Here is a 27,318-nt window from a genome sequence, read left to right on the forward strand (position 1 = left end):
ATAAATAACCTATTAGTTCCCCAAGGGCAATGATGTATCACTGATCCTCTAAGAAGACTAAGACTAAGAAGACCAGGTCTTTCCTCGCAATTAACAGTTAACAATGAATTGGGTGATCTTACTAAATTCAGCTGACTAAAACTGTGACATAACTGATCCGCAAGCTGCATTGGTTTCCAGTCTCCTTCCGGGTACAATTTAAGGTATTGATGATCATCTTTAAAGCCCCCCATGGCATGGATATGTATAGATATGTTTTTTTTATTTATTTATTTGATTTGATTTCTAGACCGCCCCCTCTCCCCGAAGGGACTTTATGACTTTAAGCCTCTTCGGAGTTACCCTGTGGTAAGATGGGTGGTCAATATATTTCATACATACATACATACATAGATACATACTAAAATTTCTAATTTATTTTTATCTGCTTCTTTGACACAATGGTTGTCTTAAATTCAGAGGAGCCTTTCTTTGGGAATAGACTTATATTTACATCATTGGTTCTTATATGTACATACATAAATATTCAAGTTGGCAAGCACACTGTGGTAAAAGTTGCAATTTTGCAAAAAGATACACTTAGGGCCAATTAATGCCTAAACGTGGTAAATGGTGTGATCTGTTACACTCTAAATAAATGTTTTATTAACATTTCCACACTGAACATTCTGCCAATGCTTTGAATCCTGCTGATCTTTCTTTAAACAGAAATTCATAAGGACATGGCTTTATACAAGGAACACAACAATCATATGACAAATTGCTAATGAAAAATTAATTAAACTGATATGGAAGGACAGAATTTTGATTAACTGTGATTACCATACATCAGCAGGCAAACATTTTACCGTCTCAAAATCAAAATGTAAAATAATTGCACAATCAAAGTAACTTAGTAAGAAGGAACTCACATCACTCTTCTCCAACCACATTAAATCACTATTCAGTTTTATATTATGCAAAGTATGGATTTGACTTGCGTTAATTTTCAACTGAAAGTAGTTTAAACATTTAACCCATCAATTTTCTTATCAAACAACAATTTTAAGGTATTTAATGCTTAGCAGTTATCATTTCCTGATGGGGAAAGTATTTTATCTAATATTGCTTTTATAAATATTATATTTATTTCTTCACAGTTAGAGAAATAGGAGCCAATATTCCCAATTTAATATAAGCATAAATATTACTCATTTTGCAGGGGAAATTGTCTAAGTTCAATTCTAGCCAAAATATTCTGGATATGTTCACATTAATGTATTCATTTTTATAATAATAAGGAAACTATTCATAAATTAGTAATTAAGCATCATCTGCACATTTGCAAAAGTAAAAAAATGAAATATCCATTCTACTCTTTTGTTATGTTAAAATAAATATATTAGTATATTTTTATGTTCTTACATATAGGAATTAAAGTAATCTGAATTTGGATAGATCAATATTGATACATTTACCTTTTTTTTTTTTTTTACAATTCCAACTCCAGCACTGAAAAACCAAATGGAAGAAAGCAGCTGCAGTAACTATCACTGTATTTACACCTGCAAGCTTACAATAGGCGTTACAGCCAGTGTAAAACAAAAATTAAGATTGTAGTAGCAGCTGCATCTTCTTCATCTGGATTTTCAGTTTAAAAGTATTAAAATGTCCTCTACTACTTGCCAAATATGAATCCTCCCCCTTCCTTCCTGTAATAAAGCTTACAGAAACTAACTTGTAGGAAGCTGTTTTAAACTTAGAGAAACTTTGCTTTCTGAATCAAATCCTCTCACAAAAAGCGAACTCAAAAATAACTTGGCCGTCGGAGGAGGAGCCAATTTTGCGACGAGATGACGTGCAATCTCAATGCTCTGATGCCGTCAATACTTTTGCCACTGGGTGGTCCAAACGGACCTAAACCGTCCCGTAGAGATGGTGAACAGAAAGAATATGTCTTGCTGATCTCAGGGACATCGCAAAGTCCCTGATTGATCCAAGAGAACTTCTTCAAGCCGGCGACAAAAAATCCAGCCATTAGGCTGATGAAGTTGGGGCGGCTCCAAAACGGAAGGATATGGAAAGAGAAAGTGTTTCCAGCTGGTGAGGAATTTTTACTGTTTTAAAAAAGACTGCCTATAAAAAACTTAAAACTAATTTAAATTGGAGAACAGAAGAAATAAGTGACGGAATTAAATTTGGAATGGTTTTGGACAGTGGGTTATCTTACTTTTTAAATGCTATCTTCATGGATGGAATTTATGCAAGCCTTTTAAAATAAATGGATTAAGTTTTCTTCTATTTTTTTCTTTTATTATTCTTTCTAACCTATGGACTGAAATTCTCCTCTTTCATTACTGTGGGTGTTTTTCTAACTCATTTAAGAATCAGACTTTTTTTAACCTGAAATACAAAAAAGATACAAAAAGAAACAGAAATACATTGTAACACTGCTACTCGGAGGCTAGAAGCTTGTGTATTGGAAAACGAAACACTCTTACTTTTCTCACTGATTATCCTGGCTTGGCACTCCAAAGTCTCACTGCTTGTTTATAGAGAATAATAAGAAGAAAAGCATACAGATGTCTCTTTGAAGTATATCTTTAACCAGAGAAAGGTGAAAATAAAACGTTGTGAATCTATGCTTAATCTTGTTAAAACCTTCCAAGCTAGAGCAGCAGTGTTTGTTAGCTGGAGATAATGGCACAATTTTAACAGCAGATGTAATTTTAAGCCTGCAAAATATATTCTCAGAAATACAGAAATTATTAAACACATATGAGAGAATAGAGAAGGAGTTGGAAGACTTAGAGTATCTAACAGTAAAATATGATGAAGAAGTTGGAGATGTTTATCAAATGGAAAAAGTGGTGGTTAAAATCCTAAAAATCAAAGAGGAAAATGAATCTAAAGAAATTAACATTGCTGATATTTATGGTGATTGGTTTGTCTCTGAAAATGGAAAGAGTGGAATACTGAAAGAGGAATTAAATGGAGGGAGAATCTATCCCAGATGGCAAGATACAGAAGAAAAACAAAAGAATTTATGGATTTAAAGAGAGAAAATTTATTAGCAATATCATTGATAACACTACAGACAATCAAAGATAAGCTGATTAAGGAAACAGAAGAAAGGCATCGAAATTACATGAGAGATTCTATAAGCAAGGAGTTGCTAAGAGGAGTCCATACAAAGTTGATTAAGGAGATGATTAGAGGACTGACACCACAAATGGCAGAAGATATGAGACTGTTTTGAGTATAATTTAAAACTAGTTAACCTTAGTAAAATTTAGTGACAATATAGTTAAATAAATAATTGGTAATGATAATAATGTATACAATGTGTAGGATTATGATAAGTAATAATTGGATATGAATATTGAATGCTACCCATGAAAGGAAGATTAGAAATCCTTTTGGATTATATATAAAGGTTAATAAAAATGAACTAAGTTAGATACAGTTAAATCTTGAATATTAGGGGGAAAATGTTATGATGCAGGATATAGTTAAATAAAGGAGGGATAATCATAACAACGTATATAAAGGTTTGGGTACAACATAAGGAAACTGGATGTAAATTGTAAACAGTGATTTGTAAAGGAGGATTAGAAAACTTTGTTATTAAATAGTATGGAGTTTAGCTAGAATAGGATATAAGAATTCAGTGTTATTGGAGGATTTTAGAAATAGTAAATGAAGTGCCAGTATGTGGTTATGTATTAAATCTTGGTGTATTTTATGATGAAGGATGTTTAAACAATTATAGTCAAATGAAAATGGAGGTATGATGATGGTAACATGTATAAATATCTGAGTTAAAATACTTGAGTTAATATGAATTATGTTTGTTGACTGTGGAAGAGATGCACGAAAGCCTTTTTGTAACCAACTGATACACTTTTTACAGTATGTAAAGGATGTGCTATGTTTGTTTTGAAAAATAAAAAAAAATATTAAAAAAATAATAATAACTTGCCAAGAAACAGACTTTGCAGCACAGGTGAATGTGTTAAATCCATATGCCAAATCCCACTTTTCCTCCAAAACAAAACAAAATACTAACTAGTGTTTCCTCAAAAAAATAAGACCTATCATGAAAATAAGCCATAGCGTGTTTTATGTGCATGCACCCAATCCCTACCCACAAAATAGGCCCTACTTAAGCGCCTGCACAGCCGGTCTCCCACCCATCCTACTGACACGAGGTGAGGTGAGGCAGGGGATGGAGCTGCTCCATGGGCCCCGCACCAGATTGCCACAGGGTTCCCGTGGCCAGGCAGGCCTTCCACACCCTGACATCTGTGTCACCTCATGGTAGCTGCTCCAACAGCCTCATCCAGGAAAATCCTGCATGGTTCCTGTCCCACTTCATGACTGCAATGGAGCAGGAGACCAAGTTACACGCTGCTCCTACAGCCATGAGGCAAGGCAGGTGTTGGGGCATGGATGGCCTGGCTGCAGGGGCCTTTAGGTAAGCTGATGCGGGGCCTATGGGGCAGTTCCATCTCTTGGCGGCAGTACACAAAAGAAATAAACTTCCCCTGAAAATAAGCCCTAGTGCTTATTTTGGAGCCTAATAGAAAATAAGCCCGGGTCTTATTTTCAGGGAAACATGGGTACTTAGAAGACAAACTGCTGCTATTCAGCAAAACTGCATTATAAAGTACTGTGCAAAAGTTTTAGGCAGGTGTGAAAAAATGCTGTAAACAAAGAAGGCTTTTAAAAATGGAAGTGGTAAACATTTATGTTCATAAATGAACAAAATGCAAAGTGAGCAAACAAAAAAGAAATCTAAATCAAATCAATATTTGGTGTGACCACCCTTTGCCTTCAAAACAGCAGCAATTCTTCTAGGTTCACTTGCACAGAACTTGGCTGGTAGGTTGTTCCCAACATCTTGGAGAACTAATCACAGATCTTCTGTGGATGTAGGCTTTCTCACATCCTTCTGTCTCTTCATGTAATCCCAGACACACTTGACAATGTTGAGATCAGGGCTCTGTGGGGGCCATGCCATCACTTCCAGTACTTCTTGTTCTTCTTTACGCTTAGGATAGTTCGTAATGACTTTGGCTGTATGTTTGGGGTCGTTGTCCTGCTGCAGAATAAATTTGGGGCCGATCATACGCCTCCCTGATGGTATTGCATAATGGATAAGTATCTGCCTGTATTTCTCAGCATTGAGAACACCATTAATCCTGACCAAATCTCCAACTCCATTTGCAGAAATGCAGCCCCAAATGTTCAAGGAACCTCCACCATGCTTCACTGTTGCCTGCAGACACTCATTATTGTACCTCTCTCCAGTCCTTCAACGAACACCTTCTGCTACAGCCAAATATTTCAAATTTTGACTCATCAGTCCAGAGCACCTGCTGCCATTTTTCTTTTGCCGCCAGTTCTGAGCTGATGGCACTGCTGGACCTCTTCCGATTTTGAAGGGTAATAAGCTTGTTGTGTCTTTCATCTGCTGTACTAAGTTTCCTTGGCCGACCACTGCATCTACGATCCTCAACATTGCCCGTTTCTTTGTGCTTCTTCAAAAGAGCTTGAACAGCACATCTTGAAACCCCAGTCTGCTTTGTCTTGTTGCTGTGCTCAATCTTGCCATCACATGAAACTGTCTTTCACAACTTCACCTTGGTAGCAGAGTTTGGCTGTTCCTCACCCAGGTTTAAGCCTCCTACATAGCTGTTTCTGTTTCAGTTCATGACTGGTTTCAACCTGTGTGACATTGATGATCATTAGCACCTTTTTGGTATAATTGGTTGATCATACACCTGACTATAATCCTACAAAATCCCTGACTTTGTGAAGTGTACCTAGGAGAATGGATGCTGGTTTGAAGGCAAAAGGTAATAACACCAACTATTGATTTGTTTAGATTTTTCTTTTGTTCGCTCACTTTGCACTTTGAACATTGACAAAAATAAACAATCATTATTTATATTTCTGAAAGCATTCGTTGTTTACAGCATTTTTCACACCTGCCTAAACCTTTTGCACAGTACTGTACATCACTCCTAAAAGTATACACAGAATTTACACAAAAGAAACAAACATACCCAACATTTTAAAAAATCTGCTGTTTCCAAATCCACTTCTTAAATCACCAGGATATCTGCTTTCTTATTGATTATGTATCAAAATAAAAGATGTGGCTTGCAGCCATCCACGTTTTTTATTTTATTTTACAAGAATGCCTCTTGACCCATGGAGCCTTGAAACATTATTTATAAAACTGGTTTGAAAATTGACAAGAGTTCAGGCCTCATATATATGTCACTTCATCATGACTGCCAACATCAGAGCTGTAGCCATCACCAGTGGATGCCTAGGACATCATCTATGTATTCAGAAATTCTGGGTTTCATACCCAAATGTAAGTCTGCCTAATTATACATAAAAAGAAATGAAAGCATTTTTATACAAGCTATATTGGCAAATCCTAGATCGTTGTTGACTTAGGCATAAGACAATCTAATAAACCTGTTTTAAATTGTTACACCAGCAGCTGTCTAGCTAAAAGACCAACGTCTATAGTATAGGTAAAGGTAAAGGTTCCCTAGGACTCTTGGGGGTGATGCTCATCTCCATTTCCAAGCCAAAAAGCCAGCACTATCCAAAGATGTCTCTGTGGTCATATGTCTGGCATGACGAAACGCCAAAGGCACACAGAACACTGTTATCTTCCCAAAACACGGTTCCTATTTTTCTACTTGCATTTTTACATGCTTTGGAACTGCTAGGTTGGCAGAAGCTTGGACAAGCAACAGCAGCTCACTCCATTACACGGCACTAGGGATTCGAACCACCAATCTTTCTGATCAACAAGCTCAGCGTCTTAGCCACTGCATATAGCATAGTATATGCAGTGGCTCAGTGTATAGTTTATAGTAGAGTAGAATAGTACTCAGTTTACAGTATAGTAGAATAGTATAGTAAGATACGGGAATAGTAAAGAATAGTAAAATATTGGAATGGCTGATAGAAAATCTGCATTACATATACTGCATCCAAATCCTGGTTTATCTGTTAAAGGATAACGATTTAATTTGAACTGAGGAAGTCCAGATTTCAATCTATTTGTGAAGGTACAGATTTAACTCTAAGCCTCCAGTTTGATACTACAGTAAAATAATGCTATGTTTTGAATTAACAAAAAGGGCTGATGTTTGAAAATAAAACCAGGAAAGATAACATAACTATCACCAAATCAGGAAAGATAAACTATACCTACCATCTTTATCTTTTGGAAGAAAAGTAAAATATAATATGCAAATTAAACTGTCATTCATGTAACATCAAACTGTCATTCATGTAACATTAATCATGTTATGTCTTCCCCTTTAATCTTCTCAAGGTTAAACATAATCAGTTCTTTCTCTTCACAGGCTTAGTTTTTAGTGCCCTGATCATCCTTGTTGTTAGGGTGATGAACAGAAGTGAACACAGTACATGGTACCTAAACAAAGAAAAAACTTCTATGCCTTTCGATCTTACTCTTGAATATAAGAAAAATTAAATTATTGTAATATATTCCTCATAGGGCTACCCTTTAAAACTGTTTTATTAGGAGTATTAAGTTGAACCTAATACAAATTCCAAAAATGAATGAGGAAAGAACCTGAATTCAAGAACGTAAGACTATGTAAGCAAGCTCTTAGATATGCATTTTAAATTCAAGACTAGTTATTGACTATATTCTCTAAATATATTCAGAAATATTTGTATTTATTGAATGCCCGTATTCAGGAAACAAGAGTAGAGCTCATTAAGTGAAACAGTTGTGCATGCACAATGATCTATAGAGAACCAGGAGTAGTTTTCAAAAGCAACCAGTGCAGGTAATTTAATGATTTGAAAATGTATTATTTTTATGCAAACTGCAGTTATAACCATTGCAAAGCATTCCTTTCAAGTGTTTTGCATTTCATGAGGTCTCCTGAATACGAATACTTTGCCTCGGATTCAAGACCGGGTAAGTAATTTGCAAAATAAATATTCCCACTTTACATGCTTATAGAGAACAGCTTGCATTTCCCAATATCCTGTTCAGTTATGTATTCTGACTTCATCAAGCCAATATACTCAAATGGGGCATATTGATGCAGACTAAAAACCTAATTAAGAATAAAATTTAAATTTCTGACAAGTTGACTCCTTAGTTTACAAACCATGCTTTTTTGAAAAGCCATAATAAGCCTTGGTCCATCTTTTCTTCAAAGAGGTAAATGATTTAATGATAGTTTATGTACTCACTAATAAGACTTACAAAGGTAGCTGTAAAAACAGCAACACTTTCTGTAGTTCCTTTGATATCCCGTAGTTATCCAGGTCTGAGAGTTATTCCACAGGGCCAAATAGATGACTCAAGATGCTCATTAGCATTACAACCTGTTTCTACCCACCATCGTTAAATTGGTATTCGCAGGAATACCTACAATCCAGAAGAACATTTATTCTTTAGCAATTGTAGTCCTTGATGAAGTAGTTTGTGATTTATACAGTCTGCTTTTAAAACCATCCAAATTAGTAGTCATCACTGTCTTGTGACAATGAATTTCATAGATGGCTATTATTGTTGATATACCATGTTTCCCCGAAAATAAGACAGGATCTTATTTTCTTTTGACCCTCCCCCCCCAAATGTTGCTTGAGCCTTATTATCAGGTGGGGGCTTATTGGTTTGGGGTTGCCAGGTGGCTGCTCTCTTGCGAGCGGGCGCCTGAAGAACCAGGCATAGCCTCAGGGGCAAATGGCTGTGTTGTGCTATCACAGCAGCGCAATAAAACCGCCATGAGGTGACCACGCTCATGAATAGCCGCCCGGCAACCCCCCTTTCTATCCGGGCAGAGCGCCACTCACCGACCCAGTAATATCCCAAAGGCGCTAAGCCATGTGGCGCTGTGCCCGGCTGGAAAGAGAGGTTGCACGAGCACTTGTTCTGCCTCCAGCTCGCGTGCCTCCCAGCCTCACCATTGCCCAGCTCTCCCTGCAGGACCAGGCTAGGGCGCCGCTGCCACTGTGGCCCCGCCGCCGCCACTGCTGCAACCCTGCTCCGAGCATAACTGGCTTCCAAACTCCAGAGATCCGCTGCCAAGTCTTCTGGCAGCAGCCGCTATTGGATTACGCTCTATGGTTGTGGGCTGGCTGCGGAAAGACTCTCTGTCCCACCAGTCTTCCAACATCCAGCCCACTAGCATAGAGCAGCTCATGAGAGAAGCTGCCCAGCAACCCCCCGCTCCATCTAGGCACAGCTCCACCCACCAACCTAGCAGTATCCCAAAGGCGTCAAGCAATGTAAGCACCTTTGCCCCCCCCTCCCTGGCTCCTGCAGCTTTGCGCCTTCGGGATATTGCTAGGTTGGTGAGTGGTGCTCTGCCTGGGTGGAGGGGGGGTTGTCCAGGGGGCTTATTATTGGGGAAGGGCATATATTTTAGCCCACAGAAAAAATATGGCATGACCTTATTATCAGGACATGTCGTAATTTCAGGGAAACACGGTATGTATTGATTATTTATATTGTTTGCATCCGGATTTTAAATGCTGTTATCCTGAGTCACCATAGTAAGGTGAAATGAGTAAGGTGGCTATATAATTGATTAACAAATAATTAAATTAAGTGAGGCTTTTCTAAGACAGCACTAAAGTGGGGACATAAAACTGTGAATGACCGTTGTCTTACCTGAACGGTCGTTCTCATGGCGCTGCGGAGAGTACAAGGATGGGTTAACACAGCCTGTTTGCCCATGGACTGAGTAGATTTTTCCCCTCTGGCCACGCCTCCTTTGCCTCTTCTGGCTCAGTTTTAAAAACGAGGTCTTGTCCGACGAAGACGTTCTCAGCTCACACCTGTGCAAAGATACAATCTCGGAGCTAAACAATCACCCTGGGTGGGTCTTGTACTCTCCGCAGCGCCATGAGAACGACCGTTCAGGTAAGACAACGGTCATTCTCCATAGCGCTGCTTGGAGAGTCCAAGGATGGGACATGCCCAAGCTATTGTGTCCCAGGGCGGGAAGAAGTGACATTGTCCGGAGCCTCAATAACCTTCTGTAATACTCTACGGCCAAAAGAGGCTTCGGCAGAGGCAAAGGAATCGATCTTGTAGTTTCTAATGAAAGCCGTGGGAGACACCCACGTGGCCGCTCTGCAAATGTCCAGAATAGATGCTTGAGTCGCCCAGGCCGCGGTCGTGGCCGCACTTCTGGTGGAATGTGCCGTTACACGAGGTGGAACCGGCTTGCCCTGAAGGTCATATGTCATCTTAATGCAAGCTCGCAGCCACCGACCTATGGTTGAAGATGACACCTTGCGACCCAGCGAGCCTGGTTGAAAAGACACAAAGAAGGCCTCGGAGTGCCTGATGTCCTTAGTTCGTTTCAGGTAAATGCGGACTGCCCTTCGCACGTCCAATTTGTGCCACCTGCGCTCCTTGGAGTGTTGAGGGCTGGGACAGAAATTCGGGAGGATAACCTCCTGAGACCTGTGAAAATGAGAATTCACCTTCGGCATGAAGGCGGGGTCTAACCGTAGGATGACCCTGTCTGGGTGGATGATGCACAGCTCTTCCTTGGCCGAGAAGGCCGCAATCTCAGATACCCTTCTGGCTGAAGTAATGGCTATGAGGAAGGCAGTCTTAAGAGTCAGATGTCGAAGAGATACCTTCCTCAAAGGTTCGAAGGGAGCCGCTGTCAATGCCTGCAGGACAAAGGGTAGGTTCCAGGTCGGGTACCTGTGCACCACCTGGGGTCGGATGTTGTAGGCCCCCTTCAAGAAGCTCTTGACCTGAGGATGGTGACTCAGGGATTGAAGTTGGTGTCTGGCTAAGATGGTGGATAATGCAGCAACCTGGCGCCTGAGTGTGGCTGGTGCCAGTCCTTTGTCCAAGCCCTCTTGTAGGAAGTCCAATAACTGAGGGATGGACGCTTCCACACTGTCAATGTCCCGTTTGCTGCACCAGGAAGAAAAGGCAGCCCAAGTCGCGTCATAAATGCGAGTAGTGGCCGGACGCCTGGAAGCTTGGATGGTTTTAATGATGTTGTCTGAGAGGCTCTGGTCCTTCAGGAGCTGCCCCTCAAGTGCCAGACGGCTAACTGCAACCATTGGGGCTCTGGATGGTTGATGGCCCCTTGACGCAAGGATACCTGGTCTGGAGGAATTCTCCACGGTTGCTCCACAGACAGATCGACCAGGTCCGCGAACCAGGATCTCCTGGGCCAATGTGGAGCCACCAGAATGAGCTCCGCCCCCTCCTTCAGCAGCTTGTAGATCACCTGCGGGATCAGAGGGAGGGGCGGGAACGCGTATAGAAGCCCTGGAGGCCAGTTGGACCTCAGGGCATCCGTCCCCTCCGCTTGTGCTGACTTGTAGCGGGAGAAGAACCGCTGGAGCTGTGTGTTTGCCGCCGAGGCAAACAGGTCGACCTGTGGGAGACCAAACCTCCTTACCACCTGTGCGAACAGGTCCGGATGAAGTTGCCACTCCGAGTTGTCGATGGTCTGACGGCTCAACCAATCCGCACTCACATTGCTGGTTCCGGAGATGTGATCCGCCCTCAGCGACGCTAAGTGGATCTCTGCCCATCGTCCTATGGCCTCCGCCTCTGACATGAGTCTTTTGGAGTGGGTCCCTCCTTGTCGGTTCACGTGAGCCTTTGTGGCCACATTGTCGGTCAGTAGCAGAACGTGGTGCCTCTTCAGCTGTTCTGCAAATCTCTTCAGCGCAAGCCGGGCTGCCCTGAGTTCTAGCCAATTGATGCTCCTGGCTGCCTCCGCGCTGGACCACCTGCCTTGCGCCAGCTGACCTTGGCAATGCGCCCCCCAACCGTAGAGACTGGCGTCGGTCGTTACCACGATACTGTCGGGTTTTCTGAATAGGCAGCCCTTCTCCACTGCTCAAGACTGCCACCAACTCAGAGACCGAGTCACTCTTGGTGGGATGCGAACTTTCCTGGTGGAGTTGCTGATCTTTGCTCTTTGCATTGGAAGTAAGAACCATTGCAGTTTCCTTGCATGAAGGCGTGCCCAGGGAACTATGTTGAGGCAAGAAATCATGATCCCTAACAGTTGGGATAGCTGCACTACCTGCCAGGACCTGTTCCTGCGACACGACCGGATCCTGCTCCTGAGGTTGCGGATTCTTTCCGGGGACAGGGACACCTGGCAAGATACTGAGTCTATTATGGCGCCCAGGTGTTGTATGCGTGTGGCAGGAGTCAGGTTGCTTTTTTTCCATGTTTACGGAAAAACCGTGGTCCTGTAAGGTGTGAACTGTGACGTTTACATCTCTCACCGCTTGCTGCTGAGTCCTTGAGTGGATGATGATGTCATCCAGATAGCACTCCAGGCGGACTGGAAGCTTGCGCAGGTGGGCCGCCACAGCTGCAAGAAGCTTCGTGAACGTTCTGGGTGCAGAAGAAAGTCCGAACGGGAGCGCCCTGTATTGGAAGTGCTTTCCGTTGTAACACAAGCGCAGGAACTTCCTGTGTGCAGGATGGATGGGCACATGCAGGTACGCCTCCTTGAGATCGATGGAGGTGAGCAGATCCCCTTGTCGCATGCAGCTTAGGATCGACTGAAGAGACTGCATTTTGAAGCGCTTGTAGGCCAGATGTCTGTTCAGGCGCTTCAGATCTAAAATGGCCCTCCACCCCCCTGAATTCTTGGGGACCAGGAAGAGAATGGAATAGAACCCCCTCCCTTCCTGTTCTGGAGGAACTGCCTCTATTGCGTTGATCTGCAGAAGATGATCTATCTCTGCCTGCATGAGAGCCCTCTTTACAGGGTTCTTGGATAGTGGGCAGCGAACAAAGGTCCGCGGAGGAGAGGATAGAAACTCCAAGGTTAGACCCCTCCTGATGGTATTTAAGACCCACTTGTCCGAGGTTGTTTCCTCCCAACGGTCTGCATAGAATTGCAGGCGGCCCCCGATGGGAGGAGACCCCAGACGGTCACTTCCCACGTCTAAACTGACGGTTGTGGGATCCCCCACGAAAGGGCTTCCGAAAGGACCCCTGATTGGATTGTCTGCCCCTGGAAGAAAAGTTGTTTCGTTCCTGGGACCTGTCAGAGGACTGGTTAAACTGTCTTTGGGAGGAATATGAAGAGGAGGAGGCCTGGGCACCTTCCTGTGCCCGAAAGGCCTGTTTCCTGAACGAGCCCTGACCTTTCCTGTCATGCTTCCTGAAGGTGGAAGGAAGGACCTTCCTCTTATCCTTTGTCTCAATTAGGAATTTCTCTAGGGAATCCCCAAAGAGGTTCTCTCCCTTGAATGGAGCTGAAGCCAGCTTCCACTTAGCCTTCATGTCCGCCTGCCAGTGCCGAAGCCAAAGCAGGCGGCGAGAAGTGATGTTGGACGCTAGTGCCCTGGAGGCGAATTTCGCTGCATGTAAGGATGCATCAGAGGCATATTCCACAGCCGTAATGATCTTGTTAAGATCATGTCGCCAACGAGATGCTTCAGATGGGGGCTGAGATCTGAGTTGGCGCAGCCATAATAGGGATGCCCTCGTAAAGAACGAGGCAGAAGTGGAGGTTTTGATCGCCCAGGCAGCCGCCTGGTGCGTTTTGAGACAAGCCTTTTCTGCCCTCCTATCCTCTGCCTTTAACCCTTCTAATAACTCGGCCGGGAGATTAGAATTAGAGGTCAGAGAGACCACAGGGGCATCCACTTCTGGAGGCTTCAATACATCCTCCAGCCTAGGTTCTAAGGGATACAGTGATTTGTCTGCGCCACTGGGGTTGGCCAGGGTACCTGGCTGTGCCCATTGGCGCTGGATAACCTCCATGAACATGTCAGGGACTGGTATCAGTTCTGGGTCAGGGGTTGTTTCGCTGAACAGCCCTGCCATGAGGTCCTGGGAAGTAGAGGGGACCTCCTTGTCCTTAGGTTGGCACCAAGCTCAGTAGAGGCTCTGGCCTTGTGTAAGATGGACTTGAATAAGGCTGGCTTAAAGAGACCAGTGAAGGAGGGCTTGTCTGGAGGCATATCCTCATCCTCCGAGAGAGCAAAGTCCTCAGCAGTCTCCTCCTCCCACGTAGACACCTCTGTGGTGATAGAAGTGCCCGGGGAATCGAGTACTCTGGTCCTCTTTTCCCCCAGGGGTCGAGCAGGCCTAGAGGCCTTGCCACCCCTGCCTTCCTGTAGCCTCATGGCTTCTACCACACCCTGGGAAATAGCCTGCGTGATGAGATCCCTCATCTCTGCTGACATAGCTGGGCCCTTGTCCTCTACAGGCCTGGATTGGGCATAGGCCTGTCCCCTGGCACTCCTAGGAGGATCTCTCTGATCCTCTGCATGAAAACAGCATTGAAAGGAGGGGATATCCTCCCTGACTGAAGAGCTAGGAGAACCTGGATAACCCAGAGAGGCTGCAGGGGATCCTGACATGGAATCCCTATCACAGAAGGATGGAGATCTATCCCCCATTTCCTCCCCCTGCTCTATCTCCCTCTGAATGGGTGGGGAAGGAACTGGCCCAGCCTCACTTGGTAAGGGTGCAGAGGGAACCTGGGGCCTAGCAGACTTGTCCTTTAGGGAGTCCTGCCCCTTGTCCCCTTGAATTTTGGGGGCCTTGCTCCCAGCTGAAGAGTGGGAAGCTTTCCCCCCAGCGCCCTTGTTTCCCTTTCTCCCCTGGCCTGAGGGATCTGGCCTACTGCGCTTTGCAGATGGCCCTGCCAGCTCCTCCCTTCGCTCCAAACCTTCATCAGCCATCCTTGGTTGATCTTGAGTCGAAGAGGTCGCTGCTGAGGGAAGGGCAGTGGACGCTGGCCCGACGGCTCCAGAAGCGTCTGCAGACTCAGATGGGAGGCTGGATCAGGCACCAGGACACTCCTTGCCGCTTCCCCTTAGTTGGCTGGGGAACTTCAGGCTTGCTGGAGACCCAGGCAAGCCCTCGCAATCCTCTGCGGCTGTCTGTTGAGGCGGAGAGGCTCTGCTGCTTGCTGCTGCTTTCCGGAAGGTAAAAAAGTCTCAAAAAAATGGCCGCCGGCTCTTCTGCGCGCCAAAAGCCTCACTTAAGGGCCAGGCGCTTCCCATTGGCTGCAGCCAAAAAGCGCGCCAAAGCAGCGCTTTTCAAAATGGCCGCCGCTCTCCCGATCGGCAAAAGACGCCGTTTGGAGAAGCAAGGGCTTTTTTAAAAGCCTCTCCTCCAAAACGACCAGGGAAACACGGGGATTGCCGTCCTTCCCTGCGCTCGCCAGCAGACGCCGGACGAGCGGCCTCGCTTGTTCCCCCAGCTGCGACTAAGCAGCTGTGGAACCGATCGCTGCCTCAGCCTTACTTAGGTAAATCCTCTTCTTGGTAAAAAAAAAAAAATAGAAAAAAGGAAAATAAAAAATCAAAATAATAAAACCTGGGGAAAAATCCTAATAACAACTAAATATCAACACATAAAAAAACCTCTAAAGTTACTATTGGAGAACCCAGCCTATTTGCTCAAAGCTGAGTGTTCCCCAAACTCGTCCTATCGGGCGGACTGAGTTTTTAAAACTGAGCCAGAAGAGGCAAAGGAGGCGTGGCCAGAGGGGAAAAATCTACTCAGTCCATGGGCAAACAGGCTGTGTTAACCCATCCTTGGACTCTCCAAGCAGCGCTATGGAGAATACATGTACTTATATTCACATTGTTTGCATTATACAGTTAATATAAAATGCAAATGGTACTGATATAAAAGCTCCAATCACTCTTGGCAATTTAATAAATTAACTACCCAAAGTGTACAGCTCACATACTACTTCCTGTTTAAATTTTATGAAATGGTCATTGTCATAAATCATTTTTCATCCAGAGATCTACCAAGGAATATACAAGCATTAACAAAAGCATTAAAAGCTTTAAAATTATTTAGGTCAGCTTATAGAATGAATCTTTCGATATGCTTTTTTGATTTCTGAATCTGACAGATATTAATATATGTATTGTATGTAATAATTAATATAGCCTAAGGGCCCAGTGTCCAATCAAATTCATAGATATAGTATCTGAGATGCAAGTGTATCATTAGATCTTCTTATGTTGGGAAAGACCCTAAATATACTTTATATAGAAATAAAATACATAATGGGATGCCAACAGAATACAATCCTCAACCGCCCCCAGCCCCCAAATAAAAAGAATGTTGTCCCATGTTATATATTATTACAGTTTAGCATTTTGGACCATTTTAAATACTATATCCAATTTGTTTCAGTTGTTCAAAATTTAAAAGGAAAGACATTTCTCACAATGTAGCTTTTTATGTCCAACTTGAAATTCTCTTTGTAATAAGCTACTTCACAGATCAAGTAATATATACTTAATACCACTTAGACTTATATAACACTCCGTAGTGCTTTTTCAGTGCTCTCTGACCCGTTTACAAATGTCAACATATTGCCCTCAACAATCTGGGTTCTCATTTTACTGATCTCGGAAAGATGGAAGACTGGGTCAAACTTGAGCCAGTCAGGATTGAACTCCTGGCTGTGGGCAGAGTTAGCCTGCAATACTGCATTCTAACCACTAGGAACAATGCAGCATGGTGGTATTTGTTTTGAAAGAAAATGTATAACTATAGCTTATATATTCATGTGCTTTTTATCTAAAGATTTACAAATAGCATATTAGTTTATATGGATAAATATTATGAAGCTCAAGTTTAAACAATTAATTATATATACAAAGTTATATATAACTTTGTGCAAACTATTTAGTATTCATGGAAAGTTTTATGCAGGTGTACATTTTAATAGCCATAATCATATTAAATCGTTTCCATGTAGTAGATATTCCTGTAAAAATATTCAGTAGTAGTAACTACATAAAATATTGAATATGCTCAATTGCTAACAAAATGCATGTTATGATTTTATGTTATGATTTGCATGCATTGCTCATAATGGAAATAAAAGAAATTGCTCATTATGAGCATACATTGCTCATAATGCATGTTATGATTTGCATTCATTGCCCATAATAAAAAGAATGAAACTTGGAAAGATTAACATTTTTTTATAATTTCCAATAATATAATATAGGGTGGGTGCAATAATTTGACGATATCTAATCAAATTGTATAAAGACTGAATCTCAGAACCACTGAATTATATCTTTCAGAGATCCTGGAACACCGGGGAACTACCAGAGGACTGGAAAAGAGCTGATGTGGTTCCCATCTTCAAAAAAGGGAAAAAATTAGATCCAGGAAACTACAGACCTATCAGCCTAACCTCAATACCAGGAAAGATTCTGGAAAAAATAATCAAGCAACGAATTTGCGAACACCTAGAAGCAAACAAAGTAATAGCCAAAAGCCAACATGGATTTGTCAAAAACAGATCATGCCAGACTAATCTTATTTCATTCTTTGATAATGTGACAAAATTAGTGGACCAGAGGAATGCCGTTGATATAGTTTACTTGGACTTCAGTAAGGCTTTTGATAAGGTAGACCATAACCTACTACTAGATAAAGTAGAAGAATGTGGGTTAGACAGCATCACCACCAGATGGATTGGTAACTGGCTGACCAACCGCACTCAACGTGTAGTTCTCAATGGAACTGCATCTACATGGAGGGAAGTATGCAGTGGAGTACCCCAAGGCTCTGTTTTAGGCCCAGTACTCTTCAACATCTTCATCAATGATTTGGATGAGGGAATAAATGGGGAACTCATCAAATTTGCAGATGATACCAAGCTGGCAGGAATAGCCAACACTCCAGAAGATAGGCTTAAGATACAGAAGGATCTTGACAAACTTGAACATTGGGCACTATCTAATAAAATGAAATTCAATGGTGAAAAGAGCACCTGAGGGTAGAACAAGAAGCAATGGGTGGAAACTAATCAAGGAGAGAAGCAACTTAGAACTGAGGAGAAATTTCCTGACAGTGAGAACAATTAATCAGTGGAACAGCTTGCCTCCAGAAGTTGTGAATGCCCCAACACTGGAAGTCTTTAAGAAGATGTTGGATAGCTATTTGTCTGAAACGGTATAGGGTTTCCTGCCTAGGCAGGGGGTTGGACTAGAAGACCTCCAAGGTCCCTTCCAACTCTACTATTGTATTGTATTGTATTATTGTATTGAATTATGAATCATTTTACAGCCTCTGTCGGTCTACCTATATTTGCAGCTTTAAAATCTGCATCTCTAAAATGTGCAACTCCCATAAGGTAGCTCTCATCTTACAACTGCAATTGAGACCGGAATCTTTGTGGCTAAAGAAAGTGGTCTTAAGTAGTTGTGCCCAAGCTTTTTTGCCATGGTCATTAAATAAAACTCATGGTTTTAAGTAGTTCATGTTGTTGTTAAGTAAATTAAGTAAATTCAGCTTCTCCCATTGACCTGGCTTCTCAGATGCTGTTGTGGCCCACCGGTGGCCAGTGGAGCTGGCAGCAGAGTCAGACAATGAAGAGGTTGGGGAGGAACAGGGGCCAGTCCTGGGGGAGCTTTCCTCTCTGCATCAGAGGCAAAGAAGGAACTAGACAGTAGTGAGGCAGAAGAACAGCTGCAGCCTATTCCCAGTGTGAGCATGAGCAGAGCTACCAGAAGACAAGAACAACTAAGAAAGCAAAGTTGACTTAAAAGCAAAGTCACACCTTGGAGGTGATTGGCCTCTCCCATAGGAAACAAAAGAGGAACAAACGGGGAGTGGGCTTTTGCAGGAAACAATTCATTCATTCAGTCTGGAAAGTTCAGTTTGTGATTATAAGAGATCCTGTGCCAACTTTCACTTTGCCCTGTGTTTGGAAACTAGTCATCTGGCAACACTCCAAACGAGATAAGGTCCGTGTGGATAAACATTTCTCTGAAACGGTGTTTGCTAAAGCCTTGCTGACTGTGAATGAAAGGAATTCACAGTTGTGTAAATAAAAGAGTTTTTGTCAGGACCAAGAATTTGCTTCTTGCTTTCTAAGGAACCTGGGTCAGAATAGAAGCTGGCCGGGGAGGTCACAAATGACAATCAGGACTCTGTAGCCATCATCAATACATGTTAGTTGCCAAGTTCCCCAAAGTTTGATCCTCTGATCATAAGAACCAATCATAAACTTACTTTTTTTAATGTGAACTTTTTGGGGGGGAAAGGATGCTAAACGAAAAGCCATAAGTCAAGGACTACCTTCATCCTTGAATGCTAGAAAATTAACAAGCAAAAGTTTGGAAACATTCCAAATTGGAGAAATTTAGTTTAATTTAGTTTTTTTATATACATTTTACAATTACATTTAAAATTGTTCAAATTTCAAAATTACAATACATATAATTTATTAGTTAAATCTAAGGACATTTTACTAAATTGTATAGTAATGTTAGGTAGCTAATCAAAATTTTAAATAACAACAAGCAGTATTCTCTATGTGTGTCTATGTTGCAAGAAAAAATAAAACACTTCAATTATCAGCCAAATGTGGAGTTTTTGTTACTTTTTGTTAATCAGTACAAACTAACATTCATAGCTGGCTTCACAATAGTATTGGCCTATCTAGTTATACATAAAGAGAAACATGCATATTTGCACGTCAGTTATATATGTAGAGTTGATTGCATTCATAATATTCATTATAAACAACATTAACATCTGATTACAAATTAATTAACACACTACATTAAAATCAAATTAAAGTGAAATCTCAGAATTTATTTTGGGGGTTATTCTATAAATACAGAGCAAATGTGTAAATCAAACTCAGTTCAGTTATTCATCTCAATGCCCGTAGGCTTCAAACTGAGCAAAATCCAGGCCTGCCTGCTCCACATTCTACCCAACCTTATCACCTGACTGTATACTTGCTAATTTCTAGGAGGTTGGGACTACAGGATGGACTGCCATCATACAATTACAGAAATTGAGTGACAGTAAATTTTAGTGCACTCTGAGCAGTGGTGGGATATGACTGGTATGCCCCGGTACGGGCGTATCGGTGCCTGCTAGGAGCACCAGGTACTGTTCTGGTGCGGTGCTCCGGACGGCCCACCCACTCTCCTTACCGCTATTTTAGCCGATTGGGGCATTTGCACACTTGCATGGTGCCTGCACGATGCTCCGCCAAGCACCTGGAGCGTTGCAGGAGGTGGGTAAGCACACACACCCTGCAAACGTGCTGCCGCATGCACATGGTGGGCGCCCAGCCCCATTGCACCATACCGGTTGCAACAGGATCCAGAACCCACTACTGTCTCTGAGATACAATAGAACCTCAGCACCTCAATGTGATCTTGGGTATCTGCATCATATTTACAGTGTTTTTGTTCAATTTGTACTGTTTAAATGAATATTACAACACTGAGATCAGTGTCTTGCAAGACATGCTGAAGTTCAAGAGCTTCATTATTGATGTGGCTTGCCCCAAGTTCAACCATAGAAAATTCTTTATCCCAGAAAGGGTTTAGAAAAATAATGAACAGGGCTATTTTTATCAGTTTAATTATTTGTGGCGATAACTGTCAGAGTTTTTTTCACTACTTTAAATATCAGCCATTACTTTCAGAGCTGAATATTTTATATTCTGTTCCTTGGCAGTTTCCATTTGCATAAAAAGTCTCTACTCCACAAGCAGTTCTGTAAAAATGTGCACAACATATGCTACTCTACAGTTTTATCAACAATGTCACAAGTGGAGTTTTTTTTTATGGTATTGGGGTTAGGAGATTGAAATTGGTAGGGCTTGTATTCAGAATAATAATAATAATAATAATAATAATAATAATAATAATAATAATAATAATAATAATAATAATAATAATAATAATAATAATAATAATAATAATAATAATAATAATAATAATAATAATAATAAAAATTTATTTCTTAGCCGCACCCTCTCCCGAAGGACTCGGGGCGGCGTACAATAAAACACATAAAAAACAATATAGACAATACACACACAGAGTAAACGAACACGTGTACATGGAGGAGGTATGAAGATAAGAAAAGACAGTTAAAACATAGTTTAAAATCCCCTAATAAAAGTCTAAAAGTCAAAAAATTAAAAAAAACCGTCAGGAGCAGTGTGAACGAACTATGGTTGAGCCAGGCCAGCTACTTGAAATAGGTGCGTCTTGAGCTTTATCCGGAAGGCGCGGAGGTCAGAGGTAGTCCTAATATCCGGGGGAAGGTCATTCCACAGGGCTGGGCCCGCAACAGAGAAGGCTCTACTCCTAGACGCCGCCCCCCGACATTGTCTGGTGGACGGCACCTGGAGGAGTCCCTGTCTGTGCGAGCGAATTGGTCACAGGGATGTATGGGGCAGGATACGATCCCGCAAGTAGCTAGGTCCTGAGCCATGGAGCGCTTTAAAGATCGTTATCAAGACCTTGAAACGCACCCGGTAGACCACAGGGAGCCAGTGCAGCTCGCGCAGGAAAGGTGTCACATGGGAGTACCTTGTACTCCCCATAATTACCCGCGCGGCCGCGTTCTGGACCAACTGTAGTCTACGAGTGCATTTCAAGGGAAGCCCCATGTAGAGAGCGTTACAGTAGTCCAGGCGAGACGTCACCAGCGCATGAGTGACTGTGCGCAAGGCATCCCAGTCCAATAGGGGGCGCAATTGGCGCACCAGGCGAACCTGGTGGAACACCCCCCTTGCCACGGCTGTCACATGGTCATCCATGGACAGCCGAGCATCAAGGAGGACGCCCAAATTGCGCGCCCGCTCCACCGGGGCAAGTTGAACGCCCCCGATGGCCAGAGATGGAATTAACTGGTTGAATCGGGGGGGCGGAACCTACAGCCACTCCGTCTTGGAGGGGTTGAGCTTGAGTCGGTTGTCATCCATCCAGACCCGTACGGCTTCCACACACCGGGACATCATTTTGACGGCCTCGTTGGGGTGGTTCGGGGTGGAAATGTACAGCTGAGTATCATCAGCGTACAGATGGTATCCCACCCCGAAACCACGGATGATCTCACCCAGCGGCTTCATATATGTGTTGAACAGGAGCAGCGAGAGGACCGACCCCTGTGGCACCCCACAGGTAAGGGGGCACAGAGTCGACCTCTGCTCCCCTGTCAACACACGTTGCATCCGGCCGGAAAGGTAGGAGCCGAACCACCGTAAAACGGTGCCCCCGACCCCCAACCCCTCCAGTCGGCGCAACAAGATACCATGGTCGATGGTATCAAAAGCCGCCGAGAGGTCTAATAGGACCAGGATAGAGGAACAACCCCTATCTCTGGCCCTCCAGAGATCATCCACCAACGCGACCAAGGCCGTCTCCGTGCTGTGCCCAGGGCGGAAGCCGGACTGGCGCGGGTCTAGATAATCATTTTCCTCCAGATGTCGTGGAAACTGATAAGCCACCACACTCTCTACAACCTTCGCCAGAAAGGGAAGGTTGGAGACAGGACGATAATTGGCCAGCTCCGTAGGGTCCAGGGAAGGCTTCTTGAGCAAGGGTCTCACCACTGCCTCTTTCAAGGCGGCTGGAAGGGACCCCTCACCCAACGAAGCATTCACTAGGCCCAGGAGCCAGTCGCGTGTAACCTCCCAGGATGCCAGTACAAGCTAGGAGGGACACGGGTCCAGTAAACATGTGGTGGGTCGCAGTCGTCCACGCACTCTGTCCAAATCCTCGATGGCAACCAAGTCAAACTCCTCCAAGATAGGTCTCTCAAGACTCGCCACGGACGCCTCTACAGGACCACTGGAAGGGACCCAATCCTTCCGGATTTGAGCGATTTTATCCTGCAGATATTTCCCAAATTCCTCTGCTCTACCCTGTAAAGGGGCCTCCCGCGGCCTCTGAAATAAGAGGGAGTGGGACACCCGAAACAGGGCGGCAGGGCGGTTCTCTGCGGATGCAATGAGAGTGGCACAATATTGACGTTTGGCCACTCTCAATGCCACAAGGTACGTCCTTAAATGGGCTCGTACCTGTGTCCGGTCAAATTCGGAACGAGAGGATCTCCAACGACTCTCTAGGCATCTCTTGCGGCACTTCATCACCCTTAGCTCCTCGGTAAACCAAGGGGCCAGGGTGAAGCGTTGCCGCTGGAGAGGCCGCAAAGGAGCCACCCGGTTCAAGGCCCCGGTAGTCGCATTGTTCCACGCGACCACCAGGTCCTCTACCCGAGGGCGGGTCAGGGCCGCAGAAGGTGGCCCAAGCTCCATCTGGAACCTCTCTGGTTCCATCAGGCGCCTGGGGCGGAACCATCTAGTATTTTACGGTTCCGCCTCCCCGCAGCGGAAGTCAAGAGAAGTCAAGTCGGAGGAGTGAGTGGTCTGACCATGACAGGGGAGTGAATAATGGATCAAGGACCCAATTTGTTCCTTAGAAGAATGCCCACCAAGCCATGCTCACAGAACTGGTAGTAAAAAAAATTTGAATCCCACCACTGCTTGGACTTCCTAATTGTTCCATGAGTCTTTGTCCAGAATGATTCAAAGTTGTTCTTCAGTTGCTTTGTACTTTTTTGGGGGAGAAGTTAAAATGAGATTTCCTGAGTTTACTGCTGAATCTTGAGTTTAGGGAGCTGAATCAGCTAAACAAACTAATATTACAATGTGTGGCAAGTAGCAAATTTCTGTGCATATTCCTCTGCTTTTGTCCAAGATAGAACTTTGAGAAATCAAATGAACTTTTTCTGGTTTTAGGGGGAAAGTACAGTCACTTTTTGAAAAAGCATATTTGGGACATTGGCTGAGAGCAAATACTGCAAAAACCTTGTCCATTTTAAAATCATGTTGGAGCGAGTCATGTTTGCTTTCAATTAGCACCAAACCTGCATGAATATGACTTCTGTTTCAGGGTCCAACCTGTGAGATCTCTCCTCTATTTCTCACATTCACAACTGAAGTTGAATCCTACCCCAAAAGTAGTGAAAACTATTATTCCTCATTAACAGTATATGGAATTAACAGAATTGAAAGGGAAATTCTAGTCCCGTTCTTCTTCTAATCCAACCCCTGTTCAAGCAGGACACCCTACACCACTTCAGACAATTGGTTGTTCAGTCTCTTCTTAAAAGACTCCAGTGTTGGAGCATCCACAACTTCTGAAGGCAAGTCTTCCCACTGATTAATTGTTCTTACTGTTAGGAAATTTCTCTGTAGTTCTAAGTTAGTTCCCTCCTTGATTAGTTTTTATCCATAGTTTCTTGTCCTGCCTTCAGGTGCTTTGGAAAATAGGTTCACCCCCTCTTCTTCATGGCAGCCGCTTAGATATTGGAACACTACTATCATATCATCCCTGGTCCTTTTTCATCAAACTAGACATGCCCAATTCCTGCAATTGTTCTTTGTATGTTTTAGCCTCCAGTCCCTCATTCATCTTTGTTGTTCTTCCCTAAACTTTTTTTAAAGTTTAAAATCTTTTTAGACAAGATAGCTATGCTGTCTTCTATTACAACTTAGTAAGGGACCAAACTACAACTATCTTTTACTGTCAATTTTGATAGCTTCATAGTTCCACTTATACTTTGCATCTATTCTCTTTTGGATTTCCAGATCCCTGTTTTGTTTGAATGATTAATTACTGGAAGGAGGTAAACAGCCCTCTGATCCTGGAAACCTCCAGATTTTTTGGACCACACTTCATGCCATATAACTGGAAATGTTATTACAGTAGTAATCAAACATAAATTGGGATGGGGGAGTCACAGAAAGCAGTCATGGATACTGTGGAAATAGGACTAAGTTCAGCTGTTTTGTAATAGTGCTCTTCAATTTAATATTAATAGCAGTTTAGAGAAATGAATTGCCAAACTGTATCTGTTTGTCCGTTTGTGTTCAATAGCAGTTGAAAAATAAGGTTGATCATCAGGCTCTGGAATGTAATGATTAATCTCTATCCCTCTATATTGCAGTTGCAACTAATAAATCACAAATGCACTCCAAGCCTCTAATATCCTTAGCCATATAGAAAGAAGCCATTATTAACTGTTCTTTGTGATATCAGTTCCGGGAATAATAACAATAAAAAAGAGATCTGGATCACATTTGAAGACGAAATAAAAATGGGTAATGTATGAACCACATTTTTAAAAATCATTTCATCCGTCTCCTGAGACACAATTTTATACAACTGCCACTGGAAGTATAAAGAGTCATCCAACAATTTTTGGCTACATGATCTCATGTGATATTCAAGTGTTCACGAGAGAGTAGGGGAAATGGCAAGTTTTATTGTGATACAAATTGAATGTTGACTTTATATCTTAAAAATCATTTACTGTGACAGTTTCACTGATAATAGTTATCAATAAAAATAAACAATGGAGTGATTACCATTTAATACAGAAAACATATAAAATAATCTATTAGGAAATAATTCTCCCAAGAAGGAAAATTAATCTAATTTAACATGCTATCGCTTTCTTTACTTTTTTGTTAATTTAATGTCTGACACTTAAGATAATGCACTTTTATATTATTATTAAGTGTAAGACAGTAATAATATAAAACTTAGACTTGCTTTAAATTCACTTTGTAAAAAGTAGGTTCAAGGAGAATACCTAAAAAGATAACAGCAGCTTTCACTCTACGGCTAATCTAAATGTAAAGACCATTAAAATCACCCTTTTTAGTTGTATGAAGATCATTTCTTACCTTGATCAAAGGATGTAAGTGGACTCCATGTACGAAAATAATCATCCTGCAGCAGAAAAAGAAAGCATGTGCTTAGAATGAGAAAAAGAGTACAAACACATGAATGGGGAAAGACAGAAGTGCATAAAAGATATACAAACCTCAACTTCCTGCACATGGTGCGCAGCAAAAAAAACACAAAGGAAAGATACAATTATCATATGGACACACTAATTGCAGGAAACACATCTTTGGTAATGAAAAATAATTGAAAGAATAAACAGCTAGTTCATAAACCAGATGGAAAAAGCATCTGAAATAGCCACAATTTTATTTCAGAGTTATGTCATGTTCTCATCGGAGTCTGACTCTGAGATGAAGGATGAACAGCTGATAGACAGCGGGAGAGTGCTCTGTTGACTGTGAAGGAAACTGGGGAAGGGCAAAGTCAGGTTGGGCAGAGTACGAGAGAGGTAGAACAAGGGTGATGGGGTTCAGATGAAGACCAAGGCCCACCCCCTCTTCATCCTAGGGATCACAGGGAAGAATGCAGAAGAGGGCAACGGGGGTTGTGTGGTTTACAAGGAAGGAAAGGGTCCCTTCACAATTTCCTTCACAAGGCACACCTGGGGATGGAGCTTAAGGGCGAGGCAGTTGGGAGTGGCGTTAGTCAGGAACAAATACTGAGGTCACCTAGTGTAGCATTGTGGCCTGCATTCCTGGCATTCCTCCCGACTGCTTGAAGTATTTACAACCTTCTGTGTGCTTATCTCATCCTGCTGGAATTATCCTTCGCTCCTTGCTTATCTTGCCCTGCTGGAGTAGTTGCAGGTTTGTGGAAGAGCTTTTCTCCAGTCTGGAGAGTGAAAGGGACCTTGGGGGCACAGTCGGTGTTAATAAAGGGAGGCTGTGTTGCCTTTGTGCCATGCTCCGGGTCATCACAAGTTATATTGTGTTTCAATTTATATCATTATTAACTATTCTGACAGTTGCTTACACAAATTATCTTGTAAAAAGTATTAAATGGTATGGCTGTAAAACTTCTTGCAGAAATGAAATTTCATTGCCAAATATCAATCCGTCCACAAGCAAAGTGCTTGTAGATCTTCACTCTACATATTGCTTTCAAAAGTTACTGTTTACAAACTAAATTTCAAATTTCATTTCATTGCTCAGGATAAACAAAAATAAATCTGAGTACTAAGCAATATACTATTAATGTAAGTGCTATTAATTTTAGTGGGCTTCACCTGTATAATTTATTATTTATTGATTTATATAGCCATCCTAACTGAAACCTGGACAGCATACTGATTAAATCAGAAAACAATATAATCCCTAGTTCCTAAGGATAAAATGAAAACTATCCCCCTTCTCTCCCTCAGACTGACCCCATTGATCCTCTCCTATCCCCTTCTCTCCCTCAAGCTTGCCCCACAGAGGCCCTTCCTATCTCATCCCCTTCTCTCCCTCAGGCTCCTCTCCAAACTCCCAGCTCGTAGGCTGGATGAGTTATGGGCTAGCCATGCCCAAGTGGCACTTGATTAAAACACAAAAACAATATAATCCCTATTTCCTAAGGATAAAATGAAAACTTTGTTCATAGAGGAACACCTGAACAGCAGCAGAGTTCACCTGATCTCCCGACCTAAATATCTAAAGTCAGGTCTTCAGCATCTTGCAAAAGTCTAACAGGGTCAAGGGCATCCTGATCTTTTGGTAGATGCTGTTCCACAGAGCAAATGCTGCCATTGAGAAGCAACAATTCTGGGCTTCAAAAAGATGACACTGTTTCATAGAAGAGACCCAGAATATGTCT

The 27,318-nt window shown here is 42.6% G+C and overlaps 1 protein-coding gene across 2 annotated transcripts in view; it reads right to left on the reverse strand.

Annotated features, from left to right (window-relative positions):
- The window catches only part of SPOCK3 (SPARC (osteonectin), cwcv and kazal like domains proteoglycan 3), a 166,815-nt gene that overhangs the window by 90,492 nt on the left and 49,005 nt on the right, over positions 1–27,318 (reverse strand). For both annotated transcript variants that reach the window (XM_081960073.1, XM_081960071.1), the window contains exon 3: positions 25,521–25,566. In XM_081960073.1, the coding sequence (XP_081816199.1) occupies positions 25,521–25,566 (46 nt within the window). The remainder of the gene's footprint in view (positions 1–25,520; positions 25,567–27,318) is intronic.

The sequence above is a fragment of the Natrix helvetica genome (genome assembly GCF_964273705.1).
Source record: "Natrix helvetica genome assembly, chromosome: 7".
Taxonomy (NCBI): domain Eukaryota; kingdom Metazoa; phylum Chordata; class Lepidosauria; order Squamata; family Natricidae; genus Natrix; species Natrix helvetica.